The following is a 22,358-nucleotide window of genomic DNA, read 5'->3' on the forward strand; positions in this document are numbered from 1 at the left end:
GGCTCCATTGGCTATTGGGTAAAGCAGCTCAGCAGTATCAGTGACTCAAAGGGTCGCATTCTGGCCTTTGGTGCTCCAAAGTCAGAAAGCTATGTATTCTATTCCTGTTTCAGCTGACTTGGTTAATTTTTGTGTAGAAGTTAACTCAAAGGTTTGATGGTACCCATCCACTTAAAACAAAGCTAATCCCTATCCATATTTAATCACAACTTTCCTCTATGGATGAGGAAGAGAAAATTTACCCCAGAACTGCCCCATATACCACTAATTGACCAATGTAACTCATAAATGCTTTATCCAGTACATGGGATCCCTTCACTAGGGGTAATATATATAGTTATCGATCATGGGATGGGTAAGGTCAATGTAAAATCAAATGGGATAGGTTAATTCAAGTACCAAACAGGGAAACTGGCTAGGTTTAAAATGTCCAGCAGGGGCAGCCAGCCTAGAACTTAACTATGAACCTAAAAATCTATGAGCTATTAATGAACTGATTTGTGTAGTCCAGGGTTTGATTCCCACAGCTTTCATTTACTTTCAGTGTGACATTGAGTAAGATACTTAATCAGAGAGCATTTTGGTATGATAAGAAAATTGGTCTAGGCTCCAAAACATTCTGGTTACACTTTGTCCTTCTTCTTTCAGCGTAAAAAAAAATCAGTAAACAAAGCCAAAACCTTTCTACCCACTGCAAAATATTATGCCTATTTTGTCTATTGACTAGGCAGGCCAGAGAATCACTGTTGGTGGGGTCATGCTTCCCCATTTGGAATATTCCCTACCAATAATATCAGCTGTGGACAACTGTCCTGCTAAACCTCAAACAACAACATGTTGGCATTAGAGGATACATGTACGCTATTTATTTAAACTTTTTGAAGTCATTTTTTATCTCTGAAGCCCCCGTCCATACTGCAGTTTCAAAGAGGATGCATCATGGTATCTATACAGGGCAATTTTCTGTAATGGGCAGATTTTACTAGTACAGAGAATGAATGATATCTCAAGAATTTAAAGCATATTTTACTGTAATTCAGGACTGCATGGGAGACAAAGTATGACCTGGCAGTGAGTCACACAACATAATCCAGTGATACTAACTCTGACCTGCTGGATAGGATGTCCGTATATCAAAAGGATACACTCACACACTCACACGTTCACCTACAGCATGTATTCTGGTCTGAGTGGAAAGTGTGCACCCTACAGAAATAAAAAATCCTGGCAGTCAGGGAGACCACATGCAGAAGGTGCCACAAAAGAGAAGCAAAACAGACTACCAAGCACTGTGGAGGCAGAAATGCTAACCTCTGCATCACTGTCCTTACAGTCAGGAACAGCATGCACATTTAAACATATTATAAGGCAAATTGCTAAGCTGCTGTTGGTTGATACATGCAGGCAAGGTATGAAAAATTAAATAAATGTTGAAACTGTAATAATAAGTATCTGAAGCAAGTAATGAAGAAGCATATATGAATATTATGCCTTGTTAGAATATAAGTAATGGATGACATGTAATAATGTTGAAATTCAGCAGTCCTGCCACCCATAGTGGTTTTTATAATGAAACCACTATGGGCCGGATTCCAAAACAGTTGCTTTCAGTGTTAAGTAACTTACTTCACTGTAAGGCCTAGCTATAAACAGGTTTACACCAGGGGCAGGTTCCAAAAGACCAGCTCTTAGTGTAAGTGGTTACTTACGCTGACAGCAAGTTTTTCAAAACTGAGCTCCAATTGGAACGTCTTCAGAGGTTCCTCACTAAAGGAATACAGGGCATAAGTAAAATGTCCTATGTAGACCACCTCAAGGCCCTGTCCCTGTGTCCTGTCTCCTACATGCTTTTGAGGGGAGATCTATGCCTGGAATACAGGGCATTTCCAGACCCCACTCTGATGGACCTCCTGTATATCCACAAAACAGCACCAGAAAAACTCCTTCTAAAGACTTAAACCTACCACATCTATGGAACAGGCTTCCCATCCATGTGATCAGAGTTCCTCCCTAACCCAATTCAAGTGCAACTTGGGCAATTGGTTGGGAAACCAGAAATTCATCCCTGGTTTGGCACTTATGTCTCTAATGGACACAGGTATCTGTAAATGGTTCATCTGCCAGGCCCATGCTTACACTTAAGGGTATCAGAACTTGTCAGATTTGGGATGCATGGTTAGGCTTCAATAGGCCCTTGTGTTCATTAGCCTAGTAACGCCTATGAGCAGTATGAGTCAGCAAAGTTTACCTGATGGAAGTACACTGGTTAAGTCGAATTCATTGAAAGATGTAGACGAAAACTGGTTAGTGAGATGAACAAGTCTTCAAAACCAACTTCAGTAATTAACTGGAGCCATGGGCTGAAGACACAAACTTTAATTATCAAAATAGTTGTAAGCACTTTCATGCACTAAGGAACTTTATCAGACAACAAATGAAAGATGTACTCACTGAAATTGCAGGTCAAAGAACTTTGATTTTTTTATTTTTTTTTTTTCAAGGGGAGCAAAATCTGTGCACCTCCCAGTGATGATTTGCTCTCACCTTCCTTGCTTATATATACCAACACCACAGTTGTACAACATCAAGGAAAAGACAAAACACCTTATGATGGTGAAATGTGGCTTGCCCAACAATGATCTCACAGTAAACAAAGCCAACACATAGATATAAAAAAAAAAAAAATCCAGGCATTGAAGTGATTAATTTGATTCATAACCATGGAAGATAGTCTAATTAGGGGGAGGAACTGGGGGAATAACTAGGAATCTTAGTTGAGATGTAACTGATGGAGGGGGGGACAGAATGTAAATTAGTGGACAGGGCAGTGGTGCAGCGGTAGGATTGTTGCCTCACAGCAAGAGGTTCTCCAGTTTGATTCCCGGCTGGAGTGCTTTCTGTGCAGAGTCTGCATGTCCTCCCTGCATTCGTGTGGGTTTCCTCCTGGTGCTCCAGTTTCCTCCCATGTTCAAAGACCTGCATCTAGAGTGTTTCTCCCCAGGCCACTGCTGAAAATTGGCTTTGTTCCAAGTCAGACTTTCCCAGTTAACAAATGTTAATTAAACAACTAAATAAATAAATGAGGCCCAAGTTACAGTGATATGGAGATGCAACTGAGGGAATCAGAATGGAATGTTAGATAAGAGATCTGGGAGATCAAAGGTTAAGTGCAGGGACAGGGGTAAGGTTAAGATGAATGAAGAGAACTCTAAGGATATGCTGCATATTATTAATAAAGCATTTTGGTTTGATTTATAAGGTACATTACCTGGACCTCTATAAATCTCAGTAAATAATCCTGACTCATAACAAAAACAATTGGATCAGGTTTTATTGCCTCAGTATCACTATCCTTTGTGAAACATTCATTTAACTTGATATTTCTGAGGTGTGTGATTATCTACTCATCAGTGCAATTACACTTCCAACATTTTAAATGTGTTGCTCAGATGTCAGCACAATAGCGACATTTTGTATTTTTAAATGGACTAACTAAGCTAAAAAGATTATTTTTCATCAGTAAAAAAGCACATGTGATAGGCTACATTGTGTCACTAATATTACACTATTTCTTGAACCAGTGGTATGAAAAAAATATGAGTAATGTCTATGACTTGTTTAAAATGTGATTTCATATAGAGACTCCAGAAGGTTCTGTAGCTATATAGGCACTTACTTTACATTGTTGTAGCACCATCAAAAAAAGCACTTTTGAGATGCAGATTGTACAAGTCAACTGTACATATTAATTGTATATGATATTGTACAAGTCAACTGTACATATTCATTTCTTCACAAAATGTATATTATTTTGCATTCTTCAGGTCATTATCAAGGTTTTATCAGTACTTATCTTCACTGAAAATGGCTTTGTATGCTCATCTGCATCCCTTGAAGCAAACAAAACTTCTAAATCTCTGTTAACTGATTTGCCAGAGCTGCTGGTTTATCACCCATCTTCCCCTTTGAACATCATGCAACCAAGTAAGTGGATCATTTTTTATTATGTTGAAACAGCTGTGTATTTAAAATGTCACTAACCATATCTTCTTTGGCTAGCTGGATTATTTCTTCTTTTACATAGATTCATAGGTAGGTACTAGGCTGTTGGCCCTAGGACCTATATAAGCCTAGCCAAAAGCTACCTTTGCTTTTGCCACCCTGTGCCACTGTTGAGCAGAGCCACAGAAGTGATCCCTGGGGTGAATTTCCTATCTCCCATCCAATCATCAAGGTTTTTCTTGAAGAGTGCTAATGAGGAGCTTTGTTTGATATAGATAGGTAGTCTGTTCCAGAGTATGGGAAGTCTCTGGGACAGGAATCTATCCCTCCAGCATGTTCTGTTTATTGTGGTGCCAAGGTTTAGGTCCGTGTAGCTTGGAGGGACTGGAATTTCTTTAAGTGGAGCATGTCAAAAAGCTCTGGGTTTGACATAGCTTTGTGTGTTAGGTAGAGGTCGCCTCTGAGTAGGCGATATGCGACGGAGTAAAGCTGCAATTATTTGAGACTGTCTGTGTAGGGCATCTGTTTGAGGCCAGTAATCCTCTTTGTGAGGTATTTATGCGGCATTTCCAATTGTTGTAGATGTCTTGTGAGGTACATACAAAAAGGGGCATTGTACTCTATAATGGGTCTAATGAGTGACTAGTAGAGGGGAACAAGGACCTCCTTTTTTTTTTTTTTTTCCTGGATGAGAAACCTTTCGTGATGAGGTGTGCCACGTAGAAGGATTTCCTGACTACTGTGGCGATGTGATTTATCAAAGGAGAGACTACTGTCCACCTGTGTCCCAAGGTCTCATCACACTTTAGGTGTTAAGTAGACTACCGCCTATGTGGTAGTTCATGGGTACAGAGCTTTTACCAAAAGTGATGACCATGCACTTTGACATTGAACTTGAGGCCATGACTTTGACACCAGGCATCTGTCTCAGCGAAGCACTTTTGTAGGATGTCCACCTCTTTTGGAGTTTTGATTATGGCTCCTAGTTTGCAGTCCTCTGTGGACTTCATTAGCCAAAGACCTTCTGTGTTGGCCTGTACTTCAGAGAAGTAGATACGAAACAGGAGAGGACCCAGGACTGAACCCTGTGGTACTTGTCACTGGTCTGAAGTTGGATTTGGAGTCTGCTACTTTCACAATGTGGGTTCTGTCAGTGAGCCAGTTGGCAACCCATCTTTTGACATAGGGATTTATACCTAGTTTAGTGGGTTTATCTATAATTCCAGAGTGGGGGATGGTGTCATAAGCCTTGGTGAGATCTAGATAGGCTGTGTGAACCACCTTGCCCTCATCTACGGCTTTGGTGACTGCTTCAAAGAAGTCTATCAGGTTTAGGAGACATGATCTGCCTTTTACAAACCCGAACTGGGTAGGGTCCAGAGTGGTTTAGGAGACATGATCTGCCTTTTACAAACCCGAACTGGGTAGGGTCCAGAGTTTGGAGATTACCAATCTCATTGTTTATAGGTTCCATGATGATACATTCAATAGCCTTGCAGACTAGACTCATCAGACTAATGGGGTGGTAGTTTCCAGGGTCCATGGTGGCTCCCCCTTTGTGGAGTGGGATAACCATTGCTGTGTGCCATTCAGTGGGCATAAAGCCTGAGGTGAGGCTATGATTGAACATGGTACTTAGGTGGGGTGCCAGTTAGTTCTGTAGTTCATATAGAACGCAGCCTGGGATGTTGTCAGGTCCCATGGATGCTGTGTTCTTGGCTTTGGAGAGTGTTTTTTTTTACCTGTGCAGCCGTGATTACAGGAACTTTGCATTATTATATAGAGAGATGGGCCTTTAGGGGATGAGAGGGGTAAAGTTAGGGATGAGAGGGGGGTTCTGCCAGGATGTTGGCAATATCAGTTGGTTCTGTATATTTAGTGCCACTGTGCTGTAACTCAGAGCAGATCTGAGTGTTGCCATTGAGATTCTTGACATAGATATAGAATGCTTTGTGGTTGTCTTTAGAGTCAGTGGCGATTTTATTTTCGGAACTAGCTTTGGAGGATTTTATGAGGGATCTCAGCTTCTTACTGAGGCTGACCAGGGAGTCAGCTCTTTTTGAGTTTCCTTCTTATTCATCTACAGCTTTTTCTTGATATTGTCTGCAAACTCAGGTAATAATAATGTGGTAAAAAGGAATATCAACACTAACATTGTTTCTGAGAACCAGTTGTTAGCATTGATTTCTTTTCATTGGCATCAAACTTTGAGGCTTGTATCTTCATAGTTTCCCATAGTAAAGAAAGCAGTCAGTTTTAAGAAATTGGAAGGTGTTTTTCAGCAGTCTGATTAGATGTTAACTATGCATTAGAAATCTTTCATAATGCTCTGATGGAAGCTAATTCAACAGTAGTCACAGCAGGCTTATAAACACAGTAAGACACTCCAGTGATATGTGCTATACAGTTGTAATGCATGATTAATAGGTATGTTATGCTGCCTTCCACTGAATATCACCCTTCTGAACATGCATTAGATTTTTTTTTCTTTGTGTCCTGTTATGCCTTATTGCTTCCTTACATTTGCTGGAAGAGCCCAACAGGCAATGTTCTAAATCTGCAGTATGTACTGGCACATGGAAGTGATGGCCTGCAGAATTCAAATGTCTTCTGTCAAACATGAGAATGTACATCCTTATGGTTACTATGAACTCTTCTTAAGTAAGGCTATGATTCAGTTGTTAACAAAAAATTTGCAAAAAAAAAAACTTGGTAAAACTTCATAAACGTATGTTCAAATCGTTGTAGTAACAGCAGACACAAGTCCAACTAATGCAGCAGTGTTGAAAGGTATGAATAATTAAACTATGTAAAAGCCAAGGTACCGTTTGGCTAGGCTTATATAGGCCCTAGGGCCAATAGCCTATTACCTTCCTATGAACCTATACTGCATGGAGGAATTTCCTTTTCTTGGGTGCAACAATACTGAGGTTTATTATATTAATTGTGGGACTACATAGGTAGACACCTACTTGATGGTGTGGATTGCCTTACAATCACCCATGCAAAAAAACTCCTTTTTTAATTCCGTGAATTCTGTTTCAAAATGGCTGCTTTTATCTAAAACCTCATTCACATTACTGCCCATGCACTGCTATGGAGTTGTCTGTATCCCTTCTCCACCAGTGTTTTAACATGTAGTAATCCTAGCAACCTGCAATCCTTTTCTTTAAACTTTAATGATTAGTTCCTTATGACACTACAGTCACATCTGTGGCCACGTTTATTTATCTGTTTTATTGTGTACTTGTAGACCTGTGTCAGCAAATAAAAACACAATACTGTGAACTTGGGGAACTAGTGATAAGTCATGCAATGTCTTTCAGCTTCTCCCGTTAGGGGTCACCACAACGGATCACTGGTCTGCAGATTTATTGGCAGTGGAGTGTTTACAGTGGCAGATTGATTGCAGTGGAGTTTTTCCATGTCAACTTGCCAGCCTGGCACACAACCTTCACAGATGGTGCACACACATAACACACACGCACCTAATGCATGCCTTTAAAACTCACTTGACCACAGGGAGGACATGCAGACTCTGCACACAAGGTGTTTCAGTCAAGAATCAAGCCTAAGAAGCTGTTGCTGTGAGGCAACAATGCTAACCACTGCATGACTGCATCTGCACCTAATGCATGTCTTTAAAACTCACTTGACCACAGGGAGGACATGCAGACTCTGCACACAAGGTGTTTCAGTCAAGAATCAAGCCTAAGAAGCTGTTGCTGTGAGGCAACAACGCTAACCACTGCACGACTGCATCTGACTCTAGTGATGGATAATGTAAATTTATCTAGGGGTACACGTTTTGACATGAAAGCAGCAAAATTTTAAGTATTAAAGCTGATATGGTTCTAAAGATGTACAGTCTGAATTAAGAATAATGTCTTGTTGTGCTACTGAACATGTTGGCCCAAATTTGCTGAGTAATTGGACTGTATGTATCATTCAGACTTAAGTAACCAAATCTGCTTCATACTGTTTGTAACAAAGAAGTCAAGAACCTTACATATGAGCACCACTGCACTTTTATTATCTGGATATAATTTATATGCTTCATTTTTCTTAGTATGGAGGTTTGACAAAGCCTAAGAGAAAAAGTAGAACAAATACTGGTATTGCTGCTTTGTAGGCCAACTTCACAACTGTACATTTAATAATCCAATAAGTCAACAGCTGTAATGTACGTGTCTACATTGTTACTGGAACTTTGCTTTTATTGCATTCTTCTTTGTTTTGTCTTGTTATGCAGCATATTTTGTTTTTTTATTTTTATTTCATCTATTTTTAATCAAGTAAACAAACTATACCTGTCTTCAGGATTTGCCCATGAGCAATGTATGTTTAAATGATTTACTCAGACTTAATCATTACCTGAAATAGGCCAGATGTTCCTGAAAATGGGCCTTAGCCTTGTGAAAAAAAAAAAATACTACAGGAAGTGATTCATCTGAATTGTTTAAAATCTTGAAATATGTTGCTTTGAAAGTGTTGCTGTTAATTTGCCAGCAAAATTTAGAAAACACAGCAAGGGGCCTTTGGATTATCAGTTTATATTCCCCAAAGGGACAATATTAAAGAATGCTCAAATTATTGAGCAGCTGAACTTGTCTCGTATGATTGTATATTAATGCTTAAGAACTGTTGGGTTTTAGAAGAGGTAAAGGGACCAGAACTCAAATTACCAAATAGTCAGAATATAATACAGAAATCAAGGGAACGTGTAGGGGGAAAACACTTGATTGTGTCAAATCTTTGCACTTTTGGGAAATGGGGATACTGATAGACCTTATTAGCCTACTGAGGAATGATTTGGTGTAACAGAAGTGAATATGGAATAGCTGCTTCAAGTTTAGTAAAGGAGTGTGAGGCAAAATACTGTTACCCTATTTATTTTATTTATAAGCTGAATAAATTATGCAAAATGCTTGGTTAAATGAATCGGATGCTACTATTAAAGTTGCCTCAGATATACAGATGATACTGCTGTGATGGTTGAAAATGAGCAGGAGCCTATTAACGAAGGTCAATACAGAAATTAAAAAAGCTTACTTAATGCTTAACATTCAAAAATTAAGTGTGTCATCTTAACCATCAATTACTTGTAGGGAGATACAGAAGTACAGCCAGTGACAGATTTTATTATGGGCTCAAAGATCTATGCAGATATTGACTGCAAGATAAAACAATAGAAGCTGTTTGCTTCTAGGAGGGGAAGCTGTGGCAAGTCTAAAGATATTAAGGAGCAAGATATAACATTGTCAACAAAAGTCCAAGCTATGCTGTCCCAGTAATAACATATGGTTATAAGAGTTGCACAAGTAATGCTGTGCACTGGAAAATCAGTGCCCTTGAACTGTGTTGAGAATTCCATGAATTGCAAAAAGATCAAATCAGTCAATACTTAAGGAAATCATATCATCTACCCATCTACACTACTATCTCTATCTCCTTTTTACCTGGACCTCCTCAATACTCCTTCATAATTTGTAACCATGTTCATCCTATCATTACTTAACTGTCTCCTACTCAATATCTATTTTCAACCAATTCCAAATGAAAGCAACTAGACTCATAAGCTTGATATTAGCTAATATTTTACTTTAGTCTTCATTTAACTCTCGTATCATTGCAAATCTAAGTATGACCATTTATTATTCTCTATATGCATATTCACTACTCTATGCATGTACATTTATTTTTTGATTAGCTGTCATATCATCACTAGTCTATTTATGTACATTTATGTAAATCTTGTATTCATTCTGTTAAATGGAAAATATTTCTCCCTGGGCCTCCACTGAAAATGGGCGCATGCTATAACTGCGTAATGCTATAGTGTAACATACTAGATAGGATTTGTGGTCAGCTGGACTTTCCCAGTAAACAAAAGCAATGAATAAATCCAGATTGTTTACCAGAAGGTCTAGGACACATTGTGAATATGGCATTCCCTGGAGAAAAAAATGCTAGGAATGACTAAAGGCAACAATGAAGGAACAGCAGAGGCTAAGATGTATAGACAGCATTACAGAAGTAATGAATATGAATTTATAGAAACTTAAAAACAGTTGCTGACAGGCTTAGTGTGATAAGGTCCTTGAGGATAAAAGAGTCAAGACTCAATTAAATGACTAAACAACAACACATGCTGCAGGAAAGATGACAGCGCAACAGTGAAACCCAGGGTTACAGGACAAAACTTATTAGCAGCTCATAGACTTGCCTTACTTGTTCTGAACTTCCAAATCCAGAACAGGTAAAAAGCAACAAACAGTCCTTTCTTTGTTTCATTCTCTTTTCATCAGGCATTTGTACTGAAGTGGAGAGCCACTGAGATCTTTGTAGTGAGGTACAAAGGTTTTCCAGCTTTAAGTTGTAAGATGCCTCCCCTTAAAGAAAAACATTAAACCACAGGGAAAACAAGTACTTCTTTGAGTATCTAAATTAATAGCTGAACCTCCTTAAAACCAAGAAAAAAGAATCAAAAACTTAGCAGAACTTCATCAGATCAAAATCTAGTTTACATGATATGCATTATTTATATATGTTTTAACACAATTTATTGTCAGTTTACTAGAGAAGAGCTCATAAATGTGTTTAGTCAAGCTAAAGTAGGATAGGTCTCATCTTTTATCCGTTTTGCATTTTTACACACATATTGGTATCTAATAGGTTATAGCATATTTGCTGTATTCCCACCATATGTAGGTAGTGCTTGACGGATATACTGTGCTATGCATTAATACATTGACTTATCTATGATGCAATAAGTAGATGCCATTTCCATATTAAAAATGGGCAGCAAGTACTAATATATATAATATGGGTTCCATACACTAGATCGAATTTTCACTAATTCGAAATAGTGCATGGAATGCTCACTGCAGCGAAAGTGCACTTAATTGAAAGTGCACTTACGCGAAGTTCAGTACAACAAACTGGTGTTGTATTGAACTTCCGTGCAGTACTCGTGTACCTTAGGGTTAGGGCACGGGTCATAGTAAGGGGATAGTATAGCAATGTCCTCCACTATGGTGCGATAGTCACGAACCTTAGAGTTAGGGCATGGGTTAGGGTAAGGGGATAGCTTTACTAACTATCCTCTTACCCTAACCCTAAGGTCCGTGACTATCGTACCATAGTGGAAGACATAGCTTTTATGCCCTCCACTGTGCTGCGGTGTTTTCGGTGAAGTGCACTTACACAAAAGTTCACTTTTGTTAAAGTGAAGTGAGGCTTCCTATTACAAGTTCGAAGTAGTGAACTTTCATTCTTGTAATAGGAATCCATATATATAGTCTAAACCCTTTGTCTATAATACTGCTGACCTGTAAACAAGAAAGCATTCAGCCCCAACAAAAATAAATAATATACATTAAAACTTTACATCTCAAAGACTTCCATGCCTGTGAAATCAACTGTCAGTTAAACTCAGCTTATGAATTAATACCTCCAAGGAAGAATTGTATGATTAAATTGAATTTTATGATTAAATTGGAAACAGCACATTTGAACATAGGATCAGTGGGTATCGGGCTCATCAGTGACCAATAGGAGTTTGTTCTCCAAACCTTTGAACCAGTGAACCTGCAAATCCAAATAGTCTCAGTCCTAAGTAGATGCAGGAGATAATTAAGGACTAGGAGCAGAAGAACTTATTTTAGAACCATGAATCTCAAGGAATATCAAGAAGGTGAGGGCATCACTGAATTTACAAAAAAAGTTGATCTAATGAGTCCAGGGAAAGGTTTTGATCAAATCATCAAGAATGTACAGTTTTCTGTGATTTGCAAGTCCTTGAATGGACACAAGTCTATATTTTTGGGCCTTTGTCCATTATTAATAGAAAAAGTACAGACATCTAGTGTATAGTCAATCATTGCTTGTACATACTGTGTTCAGTATTGATCCACAACGTCTAATCTTTTCTGTGTTTGTCATTGCTGTGCAAACCATGAATTATATTTAAATAAGGGGTGTGGGGAGGAAGCTGGGCTTGCACCCTAATTTTCATTTTGCTCCATATAAAATTGGCAAAATTAGCGTTCAAGGAAATGTTTTCAACAATTTTCTTAAGTAATTTATGATTCCGTGAAATCAGATTCCACAAAAAGACACCTACTGACATCTATCTAGGTAGGTAGATGACTCCATCCGGATGTTTAGATATTATTCATAAGGATCATTGTTGCAGTAGCCTAAGCTCTATGGGTTATATCCTGCTAAGGATATAATAGCCAGCAACAACCTAAACTTTCAGGGCACCTTCCATATGCCCAAACCTTTAGTCAGCTTGACTTAAGTTTGGGTCTCAAACCCCTTCAGAGTTTTTCTGATGCTGAAGTGAGTGCTCCTCGGTGTGCTTTTGAGGACCAATGTCAGCCAACACCATTTTATTTCTGGCCAGATAATTTCCATTCAGGGAAAAGAAAACTTCCACTTTACTTTTATGATAGAAAGCTTACTTTTTCTATAAAACTTAACTGTGGAAAACATGTTTATAATGACCGTCACATTACTTTTGTAAACTTTTAGGTGGTAGTGTTATTTTTTTTTATTTTTGTGGTAAACATTACTCTTTATCCATTTTACCAACTATTGCTGCCAGGCTTCCCCTGGGAATCCAATACTTGTTTCTCTTTAACCATGGAACAACCTACCAGTTCTCAGTTCTACCTTCTTCCAGCTACAAAAAGAAGAAAATTGTTAAGCAACCTTTGCCATAACAACAGGATGAAAATGTGCCTCACCCCAAGGTGGGTGACTGTGCTGTGGCGAAAAATTCCTCGGACCACATCTTTTTCCTTGGTTCCTGCTGGTTTAGTTCCTACAGCTACCATAGACATGAGGGTAAGACACATCCTCTACACCTGTTGGGGTGCCCTTGGTGGGCAATGGACAGCCACTCGACAGCCCTAGCAGAAGGGACAGAGAATGCCACTCTGCTTAGCAAAAAAGCTGTGCCCATCTCTAGGGAGGTTGTTGCTGGCAAAAGTGGATCTGTTTCTTCAAAACCCCTTGTTTAAAAAGGAACAAAAACCTAAACTTATGGCTTTTCCTATCTCATTTACCATGGTCAGAAGTAATTTAGTGTGCATATCTCAGTGTTTAGTGGAGGCTCTTGGCCCTTCCTGTATGGCTGCTTCTGATTAAAGAAAAATGTACTCTTCATTTTCTGAAAAGATTCAATAGTAAAATGATTCTGAAGGTACAGATTGTGTGTTGTCACCATGGAATTCGTATTCAGATTCTGAAGAGAGGGGGCACTGGGAAGTACTTTTTAAGGATTGTGTTTCTCTGAAACTATTTCCAGAATGAATCGGTTGTTTCAGTGGGAAAACAGCAGTGTTTCTCAGTTCTTCAGGATGAATTATGATTTATTGCAACTGAAATTTTCAGATCCTACTCCTATTCCTCCTGTTCCATCTGTGGAGCATGTTTTTCAGTCTACAATCTTCCTAAAAGCAGCCTGATGCCCCCCCCACCCAAAAAAAAGAAGATATATAAAGTGCTTCAGTCATTTATTTTTTTTCTACAGTTATCCCATATCAGACCCAATAGCTATTGCTGTAGTGAATCCAGGTGCTCCTAAACATTTGGATAATAATAATAATAATAATAATAATAATAATAATAATGCCTGTCCTTCTGACAAGGATGGGAAATATTTGGATACAGTTTGGGTATATTGCTAAACTTGATTTTAGAATTCTCAGCTCAGCTCATACGGTGAAGTTTATGTGAAAATATGAGGAATATTTCGTGATCGGTTTCCTCTTGTGTGGAGAAATTAGCTTTGTATGAACAGGCCTCTTTTATGTCTTGTGACTACAGACTGTTTGAAATGCGAATGTGATTCTGGTGATAACTCCAAGACTGCTGCCAATGGAACTGTTATGAGGAGGTTTGCCCAGCTGTGTTCTGTAAACCTGCCAGAGAATATCAAAAATGGAAGTTTGAACTCTCCTTTGAATAGAGAAATAGTTGTTTGGCTTTCTGCTCTATAGGTCAGTAAAAAGTGGGATGAGAAAGGAAAGCTTATTCAAGGGATCTCTCAGATTTTCATTCCCCTTTCTCCAGGTTTATCAAGGGATTTAGTGTTCCCTCCACAATTTTCTTTAAAAAGCAAAATAAAGATTTATAGTAGGTTGCTGGTAAGCAAATGTTTAAAAGGCAAATGGAGTATAGTGACATCCTAAAAAGAAAGGATTCCCCCAGAACAGAGGACAGTCTAATAAACTGACTATATGAAAGTTTTCCAACCTTCTTTGTGTAGCCTGTATATTCTTCCTGTATTAATATTGGCTTTTGCCAGATGCTTGCGTTTTCTTTTTTCTCTGGCATTGTAAAGATGTGTAATCCATTAATTGGCATTTCTCAAAATTGCCTGTGTGTGTGTGTGTGTGTGTGTGTGTGTGTGTACCTCCTGTGATTGGCTGGCATCCCATTCAAGGCCACCTTCTACACATCATACTTGCTCAGTACCAGGATACAGTGTGGCTCCCTTATGAACCTGCATTGGATTAAGTAGGTAATCAGACAATGAATGAAGGAAGGAAGAAAGGTAAGCTGTCAGTAATGAAGGAAGAAAGGTAAGCTGTCAGTAATGAAAGTGTATCCCACCTTCTTCCAAGACCAGAAACAGCAATCCTCGCTGAATTTCTAATTCACAAAGCCACACCTTTCCTCAGGTGTCTGGCATGAAGTGTAGCCAGTTATTTTCAAATATAACAACCCACTTGATGTGCATTGCCAGATCATATGTACCAACAATAAATCCAGTAATTGGGCGATAAAGCCTTCTTATCCTGTGTGTAACTGTGATTAGACAACCAGTACTCAGTAATCTGTCTCAGTTGCACAAATGCTTACTGCTACATCCTCTGCTTTATAATGTACAGTTTGTTAGTGAGTTCTTAAAATAATTCCTAATAACGCAACAAATCTGTTTGATTTTCAAAAACCAGAACAATTAATTATCTTCTGTTTGTTTATGTTTCTGTCGTACATTGTCCCAAATGCTGACAATCATAACAAAAGAATACATTCCCCATTAATTTTACAGAATGTTTGTACTTCCTACTCTTCTTTTTTTTTTTTTGTTTTTTTTATAGCCTGCCTCAGTCAATTGCTATTTCACTGATCTTTATAAAACAGGTGTTAAATGAGATGCAATTGGGTTATTACCGGTTAAATGTATGTTTTTTCCAGAGTGCCTGCCTTCAGAATGCTTTCCCCTGTCCTGTGATGAAATCTACAATCAAGGGCATCGTAAGAATGGTGTTTATCAAATCTACCCAGCAGGACCGTACACCCCAGTAAATGTTTACTGTGACATGGAAACCGATGGAGGGAGGTGGACAGTAAGTTTATTTTAAACTATGTAAAATCATGCACTACAATGTGCTGTCACATATGTGAGGTATCATTAAAATGTTTTAATCTCAATAATGGATTTTTAAATTAGATGTGGTTTATCAGGGCTATTATATGGAGACAAAGCCTAATAACATATTTAATGAGTTTGTTCGCAGTGAATTTCTCTGCTTCCCAATGTTGAACTAATTGAAATTATAGGGAATACATTAGAAGGTTGCTGAGGAAAGAATACATTCTGACTCAACAGCATCTAATAGCCTTCCATCTTAGTTCAATTTCATTTAATCATATAATTAGTAAAATTCCATATAAATCAGAGTATTTAAGGATGCGTCTTAACATCAGTGTGGAAGAAAGCAATAATCATTCTGATTCATAAGAGAAATGTCAAAAAGGAACTGAAAAAGCTTTAGGCCAATCTATATCTCATGTATTCTAGTCAAGTTGATTAAGAACATTGTCTGGGGCATTTTAGTTGAATTTCTAAGAAATAAAAAGTTGATACTTAAGAAATGTGGTATGATTCCAACATTTTTAGCTTGTTTGAACATCTTAAGACAGCTTCATAGGAAGAGCCTTATTCTAAGCCCCTACAAAGCATGCAGATATATCAGCTGAAGTCTTCTAACCAGTGGTGTATTTTGACTCCATATTGTCTTCCAGTTAGGTACAATGGAATGGAATGAGTTAAATATGTTAATCCTCCAGCCTTTTGTTACCTGAATGATTCTCTGGTATGGTATAACAGCAAATAGTTTTTGTCCGGTAACTAAAGGCAAATAATGTCAGGTGAGGTGGTATTCTATTGTCACGTGTTTTAAAAACATGTTTATATGGCTAAATCTATTTCTCTTTGTAGAATCAACTTCAATAAAACTCTTTCTATTTTACCTAGGATATACATGAGACTTTTTAGTCTATAGTTAGATGGATTATTATCTTTATTCTCTTTAGATATGGAAATATAATTGACATTTTCCAAAGCCTATGAGCAGATATATTTTGTAACAACCATTGAAATACAAAACACTGAAATATCCATTGAGCAGCACACTCTGATCTTAATTTACTCATAGCCCCCATTTATCAATTCCACAGATATGATTTGGCAGATATTGTTGTCTAAAGACTCAACCAGAGTTTTCCCTAAGCATGAGTCCCCTCCCTTGTTGACATAATGTTTATCACATATTCCTACCACTGGTCATTTGATTACAATCAGTCTTTATTGTAGCAATCTCTTTATCAGGGATTTCTATAACTTTTCATATGTTTGTATTTTTTGTTGTTGTTGCTGCTGTTTCTTGTATACTGTAGCTACATAAGAAAAATGCCGCGCTTTTGCTTTCCTGTCCTTTCTATTTTATTTCTCACTGAAGAATTATACTTCAAAAAGGTCAAAAAATACTCGTCCTTTTGCCTACTACCCTTCATTTTTTTTCCGCAAACAAACCTTTAGACTGAAAGGTGGTTTCAGTAGATATGCTTACATCCGCTGTGCTCACACATTGTTAGGAAGAGGTTTATTCTAAGCCCTTACAAAACTTCCAACTTTATCAGTAGAAGTATTCTTACTGGTGATGTATTTTGACTCTATTTCTAATCCTTGCACGTTATTCTCTTACAGAACTAGACACATACCAGTGTTTAGTTCTATCACGTTGTTGTTCAAACTTCTTGCCTTTCATAACAAGTCAGTTGGGTCACTCCACAATATTTGTTTCATAGTCTTATCAGAGGCAATTTTGAAAAATTTTACATTTTTTGTTAACTTTGACACCAAAATTATGTTTCCTGTATGGTTTAAATACACCTCGTCTGTTCTAAGGTAGTTTACTTTGTCATGCAGATTTCCCATAAGTCTATGTATGAGCTTCCATATTTAACTGCATGTCTTCTCATTTTACTATTTAATGAGTTTGTATTTTGAGTATATTCTTCATTAAATTTAGGTGCCAGAACTTCTAAAAGTGTAATATGTGCTTCTGTTTGCAAATGGCAGTTATCTTCATTATTTATTTTTTATTTCAGAATTGCCTTATTACTTTCGTATATCACATTGCTGTTCCCAGACATTAGCATTACCTCTCCCATGTTTTGAGCCAGAATTGCAAATTAATCTTGTAATACCATACTTAATTTCAGTTATTCTTTGTCCTTCAAACATAAGACTTTAAGATCTCTTCTGTGGTTTTTGCTACTCTTACAATGTGGGTTGTTTTGCTTCGCTTAGCCAGAATGTTTTGCAGTTGTATGCAACTCAAAGTATGTATCATGACATCATTTTATGGGCATGGTTATAGGGAAAAGCAGAGAAATGAGTAAACAGTGAAACTAAAAAAAAAAATCCAAGTAATGCTTTATGAGAGCCATAGCTTATCTTTCTTTTCTTTCACCCAATACTGTAACCCAATTTGGCACCCCTCAACTATAGTTGAGAAGCAAAAGAAAAAAGGTTTTCCAATCCCCTTGTGCTCCTAACCTCAAGATCAAGCCAGCTCCCATTTCTATGTCCTTCATCTCCAAACTGAGGAGCATAGAAAAGAAAAAAGCTCATAGGTTCATATGTGTTTTACTAGAGTAACAACCACAACATCTTTTTTTTGCCTAGCCATGCATCCCAAATCTCTGACAAGTTCTGGTACCCATGATAAGTGTAAGCAGGGGTTTAGAAGGTGAAAGCATTTACAAGCAGGGCCTGGAAGATTAATCATTTACAGGTTTCCTCTGTCTTAGAGACATAGGTGCCAAAGCAGGGATGGATTTCTGTTTTCCTAGCTAATTGTCTAAGTTGCACTTAAATTAGGTTCGGGAAGAACTCTGCTTCAGATGGATGGGGAGCCATTTCCAGAGATGGGGTAGTATCTTTGATATATACATGTCTCTCTCCAGAAGTTCCTATTTTTATAACTGGCAAGGTTTAAGTCTTTAGAATAGGCAATTCTGGTGCTGTTTGTACTGTGGATATCCAGTTGTGGTCCATTAGAGTGGGGTCTGAAAATGCCTTGCATGCCAGGCATAGTTCTCCCCTCAAAAGCCTGTAGGAGACAATACAGGGATAGGACCTTGTGGCAGTCTGCATAGGACATTTTACTTGTGCTCTATATTCTTTTAGTGAGGAACCTCTGTGGACATTCCAACTGTTGGATATGCCTGGTTAGCTACATACCACAGGGACATTATACTCAATAATAGGTCTGATGAATGTGTAATACATTGGAACAATAACTTCCTTGGACCTACATGCCATACATTTGTTTATAAGTTAGAATGATTTCCTTACTACTGTAGACACATGATGGCCAAAGGCTAGATTACTGTCTGTGTCCGTAAGTCCCTGACTACTGTGTGTTGTCAATGTGGTAGTTACCAGGGGTGGATTAATTCCTAAAGGATACTACTATGCATTTCTCTGCATTTAGTTTTAGTCCATGGCTCTAACACCAGTTGTTTTTCTGTCAGCCCTGCCTTGTGTCATTGTGGGGTTCAATGACAGCTCCTAATTTGTTCAATAATCAGCAAATTTAGTCAGCCAGAGAGCATTGACATTGGCCTTGACTTCAGAGAAGTAAATGCCAAAAAGGAGTGGTCCAAGTTCTGCTTCTACCTTTAAAACTGAAAAAAAAATAACTTGTTAGATTTGTAGCAAGTAGCTTGCACCAATTCATATTGCACATGAAATGCTAAATCATTTCATTCCTGCACCTCTGACCACAAAAGCAGTATCAGAATTAATTTCTGTACCAGCATTCAGAAATACTGGTACATAAATGAATATTAGTACTATATTACCATTTGATTGGCATTGCCCAGTTGTGCCCCCTAACATCTTGCATCTTTGTGCCCAAGGTGGCTACCCCTTCCCCCCACTCTAGATAAACCTCTATAATTTTCTTTTTTCCTTTTTTTTTCTTTTATTTATTTAAAATTAAATAAAAATGCTTGCAACTGTAACGTTGCACAAAGATGCTTCAGAATCGGAGAAATACATTTTGACAAACGCTAACAAACAAAAAATTATAGCGACTTTTTTATGAGTGCCCAACATTTTTAACAGGTAAGCTTTGTAACTAGGTCTGATAAGCAATAAGGTGGATATTATATGGTCCATTTACCACGGAATAGTAAAACAGATGTTCACTTTTCTTAACAGGTGTTTCAGAAGAGGAAGGATGGAACTGTAGACTTCTACCAAAACTGGAATGCTTACAAGTCTGGATTTGGGGTGGCTGATGGAGAATACTGGCTAGGTATGCTTAGTATAAAGCCTACTAGATGAGCTAATACTCTTTGAACAGTGTTTTATATTATGTTAATTCTTTAACAAAGTATCTAAGCAGCCGTGTAACTGTGCAAGTAAATGCTGCATTACATATTCTTATGCTTAGCTTTAATATGGTTATTCTCTGCAGTGCACTGAACAGAAAAGTGAAGTGATCTCATCTTTCGCAAAGAATGCATGCAGTGTGTGTACATATTTTAAAGTTGGACTACAGTCGCATTTTTTGCTATCAAATAGCTTTGCCTCTTTAGCAGACTTTTTTAATGTATGTCAGCAATGATAATGCATTAATGAAGAATTACATTTACAGTTATGGCAGTTGTATTTATTTATGAGAGACAGTGATTAATTTATAATATGTTAAACTGTCTTTCTTTGAGCTAAATGTTTCACTTGCTTTCAGTTTCAGCTGCAGAACATGCATGAATTCTTTTTACTGCACTTACTTGACACACACAAAATTGCAATAAACTGTAACTCACATGTAAGAGAGACAGAATTGTTTCTTTCACGGCCATATCCAAGAACACAAACCTAACATTCTGAAAACTCAGATCATGAATCGTTTTTAATTTTAATATATGCCAAAGGATCACAAGGTCCAATATAAATCATGTCTAGGTTAAGAATGAGTATTCAATAAAGTGTGCAGAAATTCAGCTGCTTGAATTTTTAGGCTAACATAGGGACTTTAAAACTGTCCGGTATTTGCTTATATACAGTATTGTTAGCTGGACATGCATAAGAATGGGTTGTCAGGCACTTGATAGCATTTACACAGAAAGAGAATGAGAAGTGCATGTAAATTAAATTGTAGACATAACATTTTATGCAAATGGAAAGAAATATGCATGTGAACAAAATGTTATGAGTGGACAACTGAATTATACAGTCACAGTACAACAAAGGGCAGTATTTGGAGTATAGAATGATATCTCCAGGTGTCATATACAAGAAAAAAAGAAGAAATACTCTGCAACTTAATTTCTCTCCTCCCTGAAAGGCCAGATTCAGCACAAGATGAACTAGGTGGCTGCCTAGGGTCTGGTGCTGTCTTGGGGGAGGGGCTACATATAATACTAGTAATTTGAAAAAAAAAAGTCTGAGCTGGGTTCTTTTTAAAAAGAGAAGTCCAAACCAATTTCTCTTGAAACAGTGTCTTTCACTGCTCTCTGTGAAATTTGTGATGCAAAGCCAATGAAAGATTTCCTGACACAAGTTCTGAAATATCACAGAAAGTGGGAACATGCTGTTAGATTGATAGTGAATCAGTCATTCCCATGAAGGCAAGGCAGCAGCACTTGCATATGCAGGAATGAGTAATAAGTGCATGTAGATGAGTAAGGCTGTGAGCTGTTAAAGAACTACTTTCTGTTGTGCACTGTATGATTCCATCAGCCATTTTGTCTTCTATTTGATTCTGCACAGTTACTCCACCAGATATTACTCCTGGCTGCCCCTGAAAAGGGACACTTATTACCAGGCTGTTAGTAAATGTGTTGTGCATTTGTCTTGAATTCCTGCATCTTTCACTTAGGCTCTAGTTAATACTTTACTACCTGCTATTTGAGCATGAATCCCAGCAGGTCTCTCTACTTGTAGTTTAATGGGTTGCCAGGTTTATTTTTACTAAATATGAATTTCAACAGAAAAGAGTAGTTTTCAATGTGATAGTGGTCGCCAGTGTTTTTTCTGTAAAATGTGAAATACATTTTAAATGAAATTCAAATGCAAGTGATATCTATTTGTCCATATCCAGTTAACTGTTAGTTTATATTGCTACAAAGCAACATTATTAGCTTTCCAAGTATGTCTGACCAGTGTCAGAGGGTATAGCTATTCTTGATGTCCAAGAAGTATGGATGTCAAAAAAGAGATGTAGGTGTCCTGCAAGCTGTTTAACCCCCCCTCCCCCCAATTGTGTTAGTTTCAATACTACTTCTGATTTGTGTATGAATTGTGGGTTGTTGCACAAACGTTGCTGCATGCTGTGCTTTATTCATTGCAGCAAACAATGAATTAATTAATATGTTTAGATTGTGTAATATTGTCCAGACATGTTGCATTTCCATAGTCTAAACATGTTGCATTGAAGTAGTTTTGCAGTGCCTTCATTACAGCCGCTAGCAACTGCAAAAGGGGTTGACTTTTGTCAGGTTTTATAGTCTACATTATTTTGAGTGATCAGAACAGTCTGATTAGGTAGTCATTGTTACATATTACTGTAATACAGATTTCTCTTCAAGATCGGATTGTAATAAATCTCTGCATTTAGTTAAAAACTGTTACAATGGTAGTTGGTGCAGAGGACTAAAGCTCTGGCTTATTAAAGAGTTGTTTCCTGCTGCACAGATGGAGGGTTTGAATCTTTCCACCTTTGTTTACCTACTTTGTGACTTTGAGCAAGTCACTTAACCAGATTGTGCTTTGGAGCAATTGGGAATATAGGCTAGGGTCCTTAAAGGTAAAGAAAAATGAAAAGTTAACGAGATGATAACATTAGTCTAAAATGTAGTGTACTCCCTTATTTAATTTATATAATTACCAAGGTAAAATGAAGAGAAATAATTTATGTATAAATAAAGGAAAAGGTGCATATACCTCAGATTTTATAGCTCATGTCTCCCCATTGATATGGTATGTGTATGCAACCACAATAAAAAGGTATGCTCTTAAATATATGATGTATCAC

The 22,358-nt window shown here is 37.7% G+C and overlaps 1 protein-coding gene across 1 annotated transcript in view; it reads left to right on the top strand.

Annotated features, from left to right (window-relative positions):
* LOC122812852 (microfibril-associated glycoprotein 4-like) overlaps nucleotides 1-22,358 on the top strand; it is a 75,555-nt gene that overhangs the window by 11,330 nt on the left and 41,867 nt on the right. Inside the window, exons 2-4 of the mRNA XM_044084893.1 lie at nucleotides 3,825-3,984; nucleotides 15,217-15,368; nucleotides 19,538-19,634. Of these exons, the coding sequence (XP_043940828.1) occupies nucleotides 3,825-3,984; nucleotides 15,217-15,368; nucleotides 19,538-19,634 (409 nt within the window). The remainder of the gene's footprint in view (nucleotides 1-3,824; nucleotides 3,985-15,216; nucleotides 15,369-19,537; nucleotides 19,635-22,358) is intronic.

This window comes from Protopterus annectens, chromosome 10.part0 (assembly GCF_019279795.1).
Source record: "Protopterus annectens isolate FY-2018-M chromosome 10.part0, PAN1.0, whole genome shotgun sequence".
NCBI lineage: Eukaryota > Metazoa > Chordata > Ceratodontiformes > Protopteridae > Protopterus > Protopterus annectens.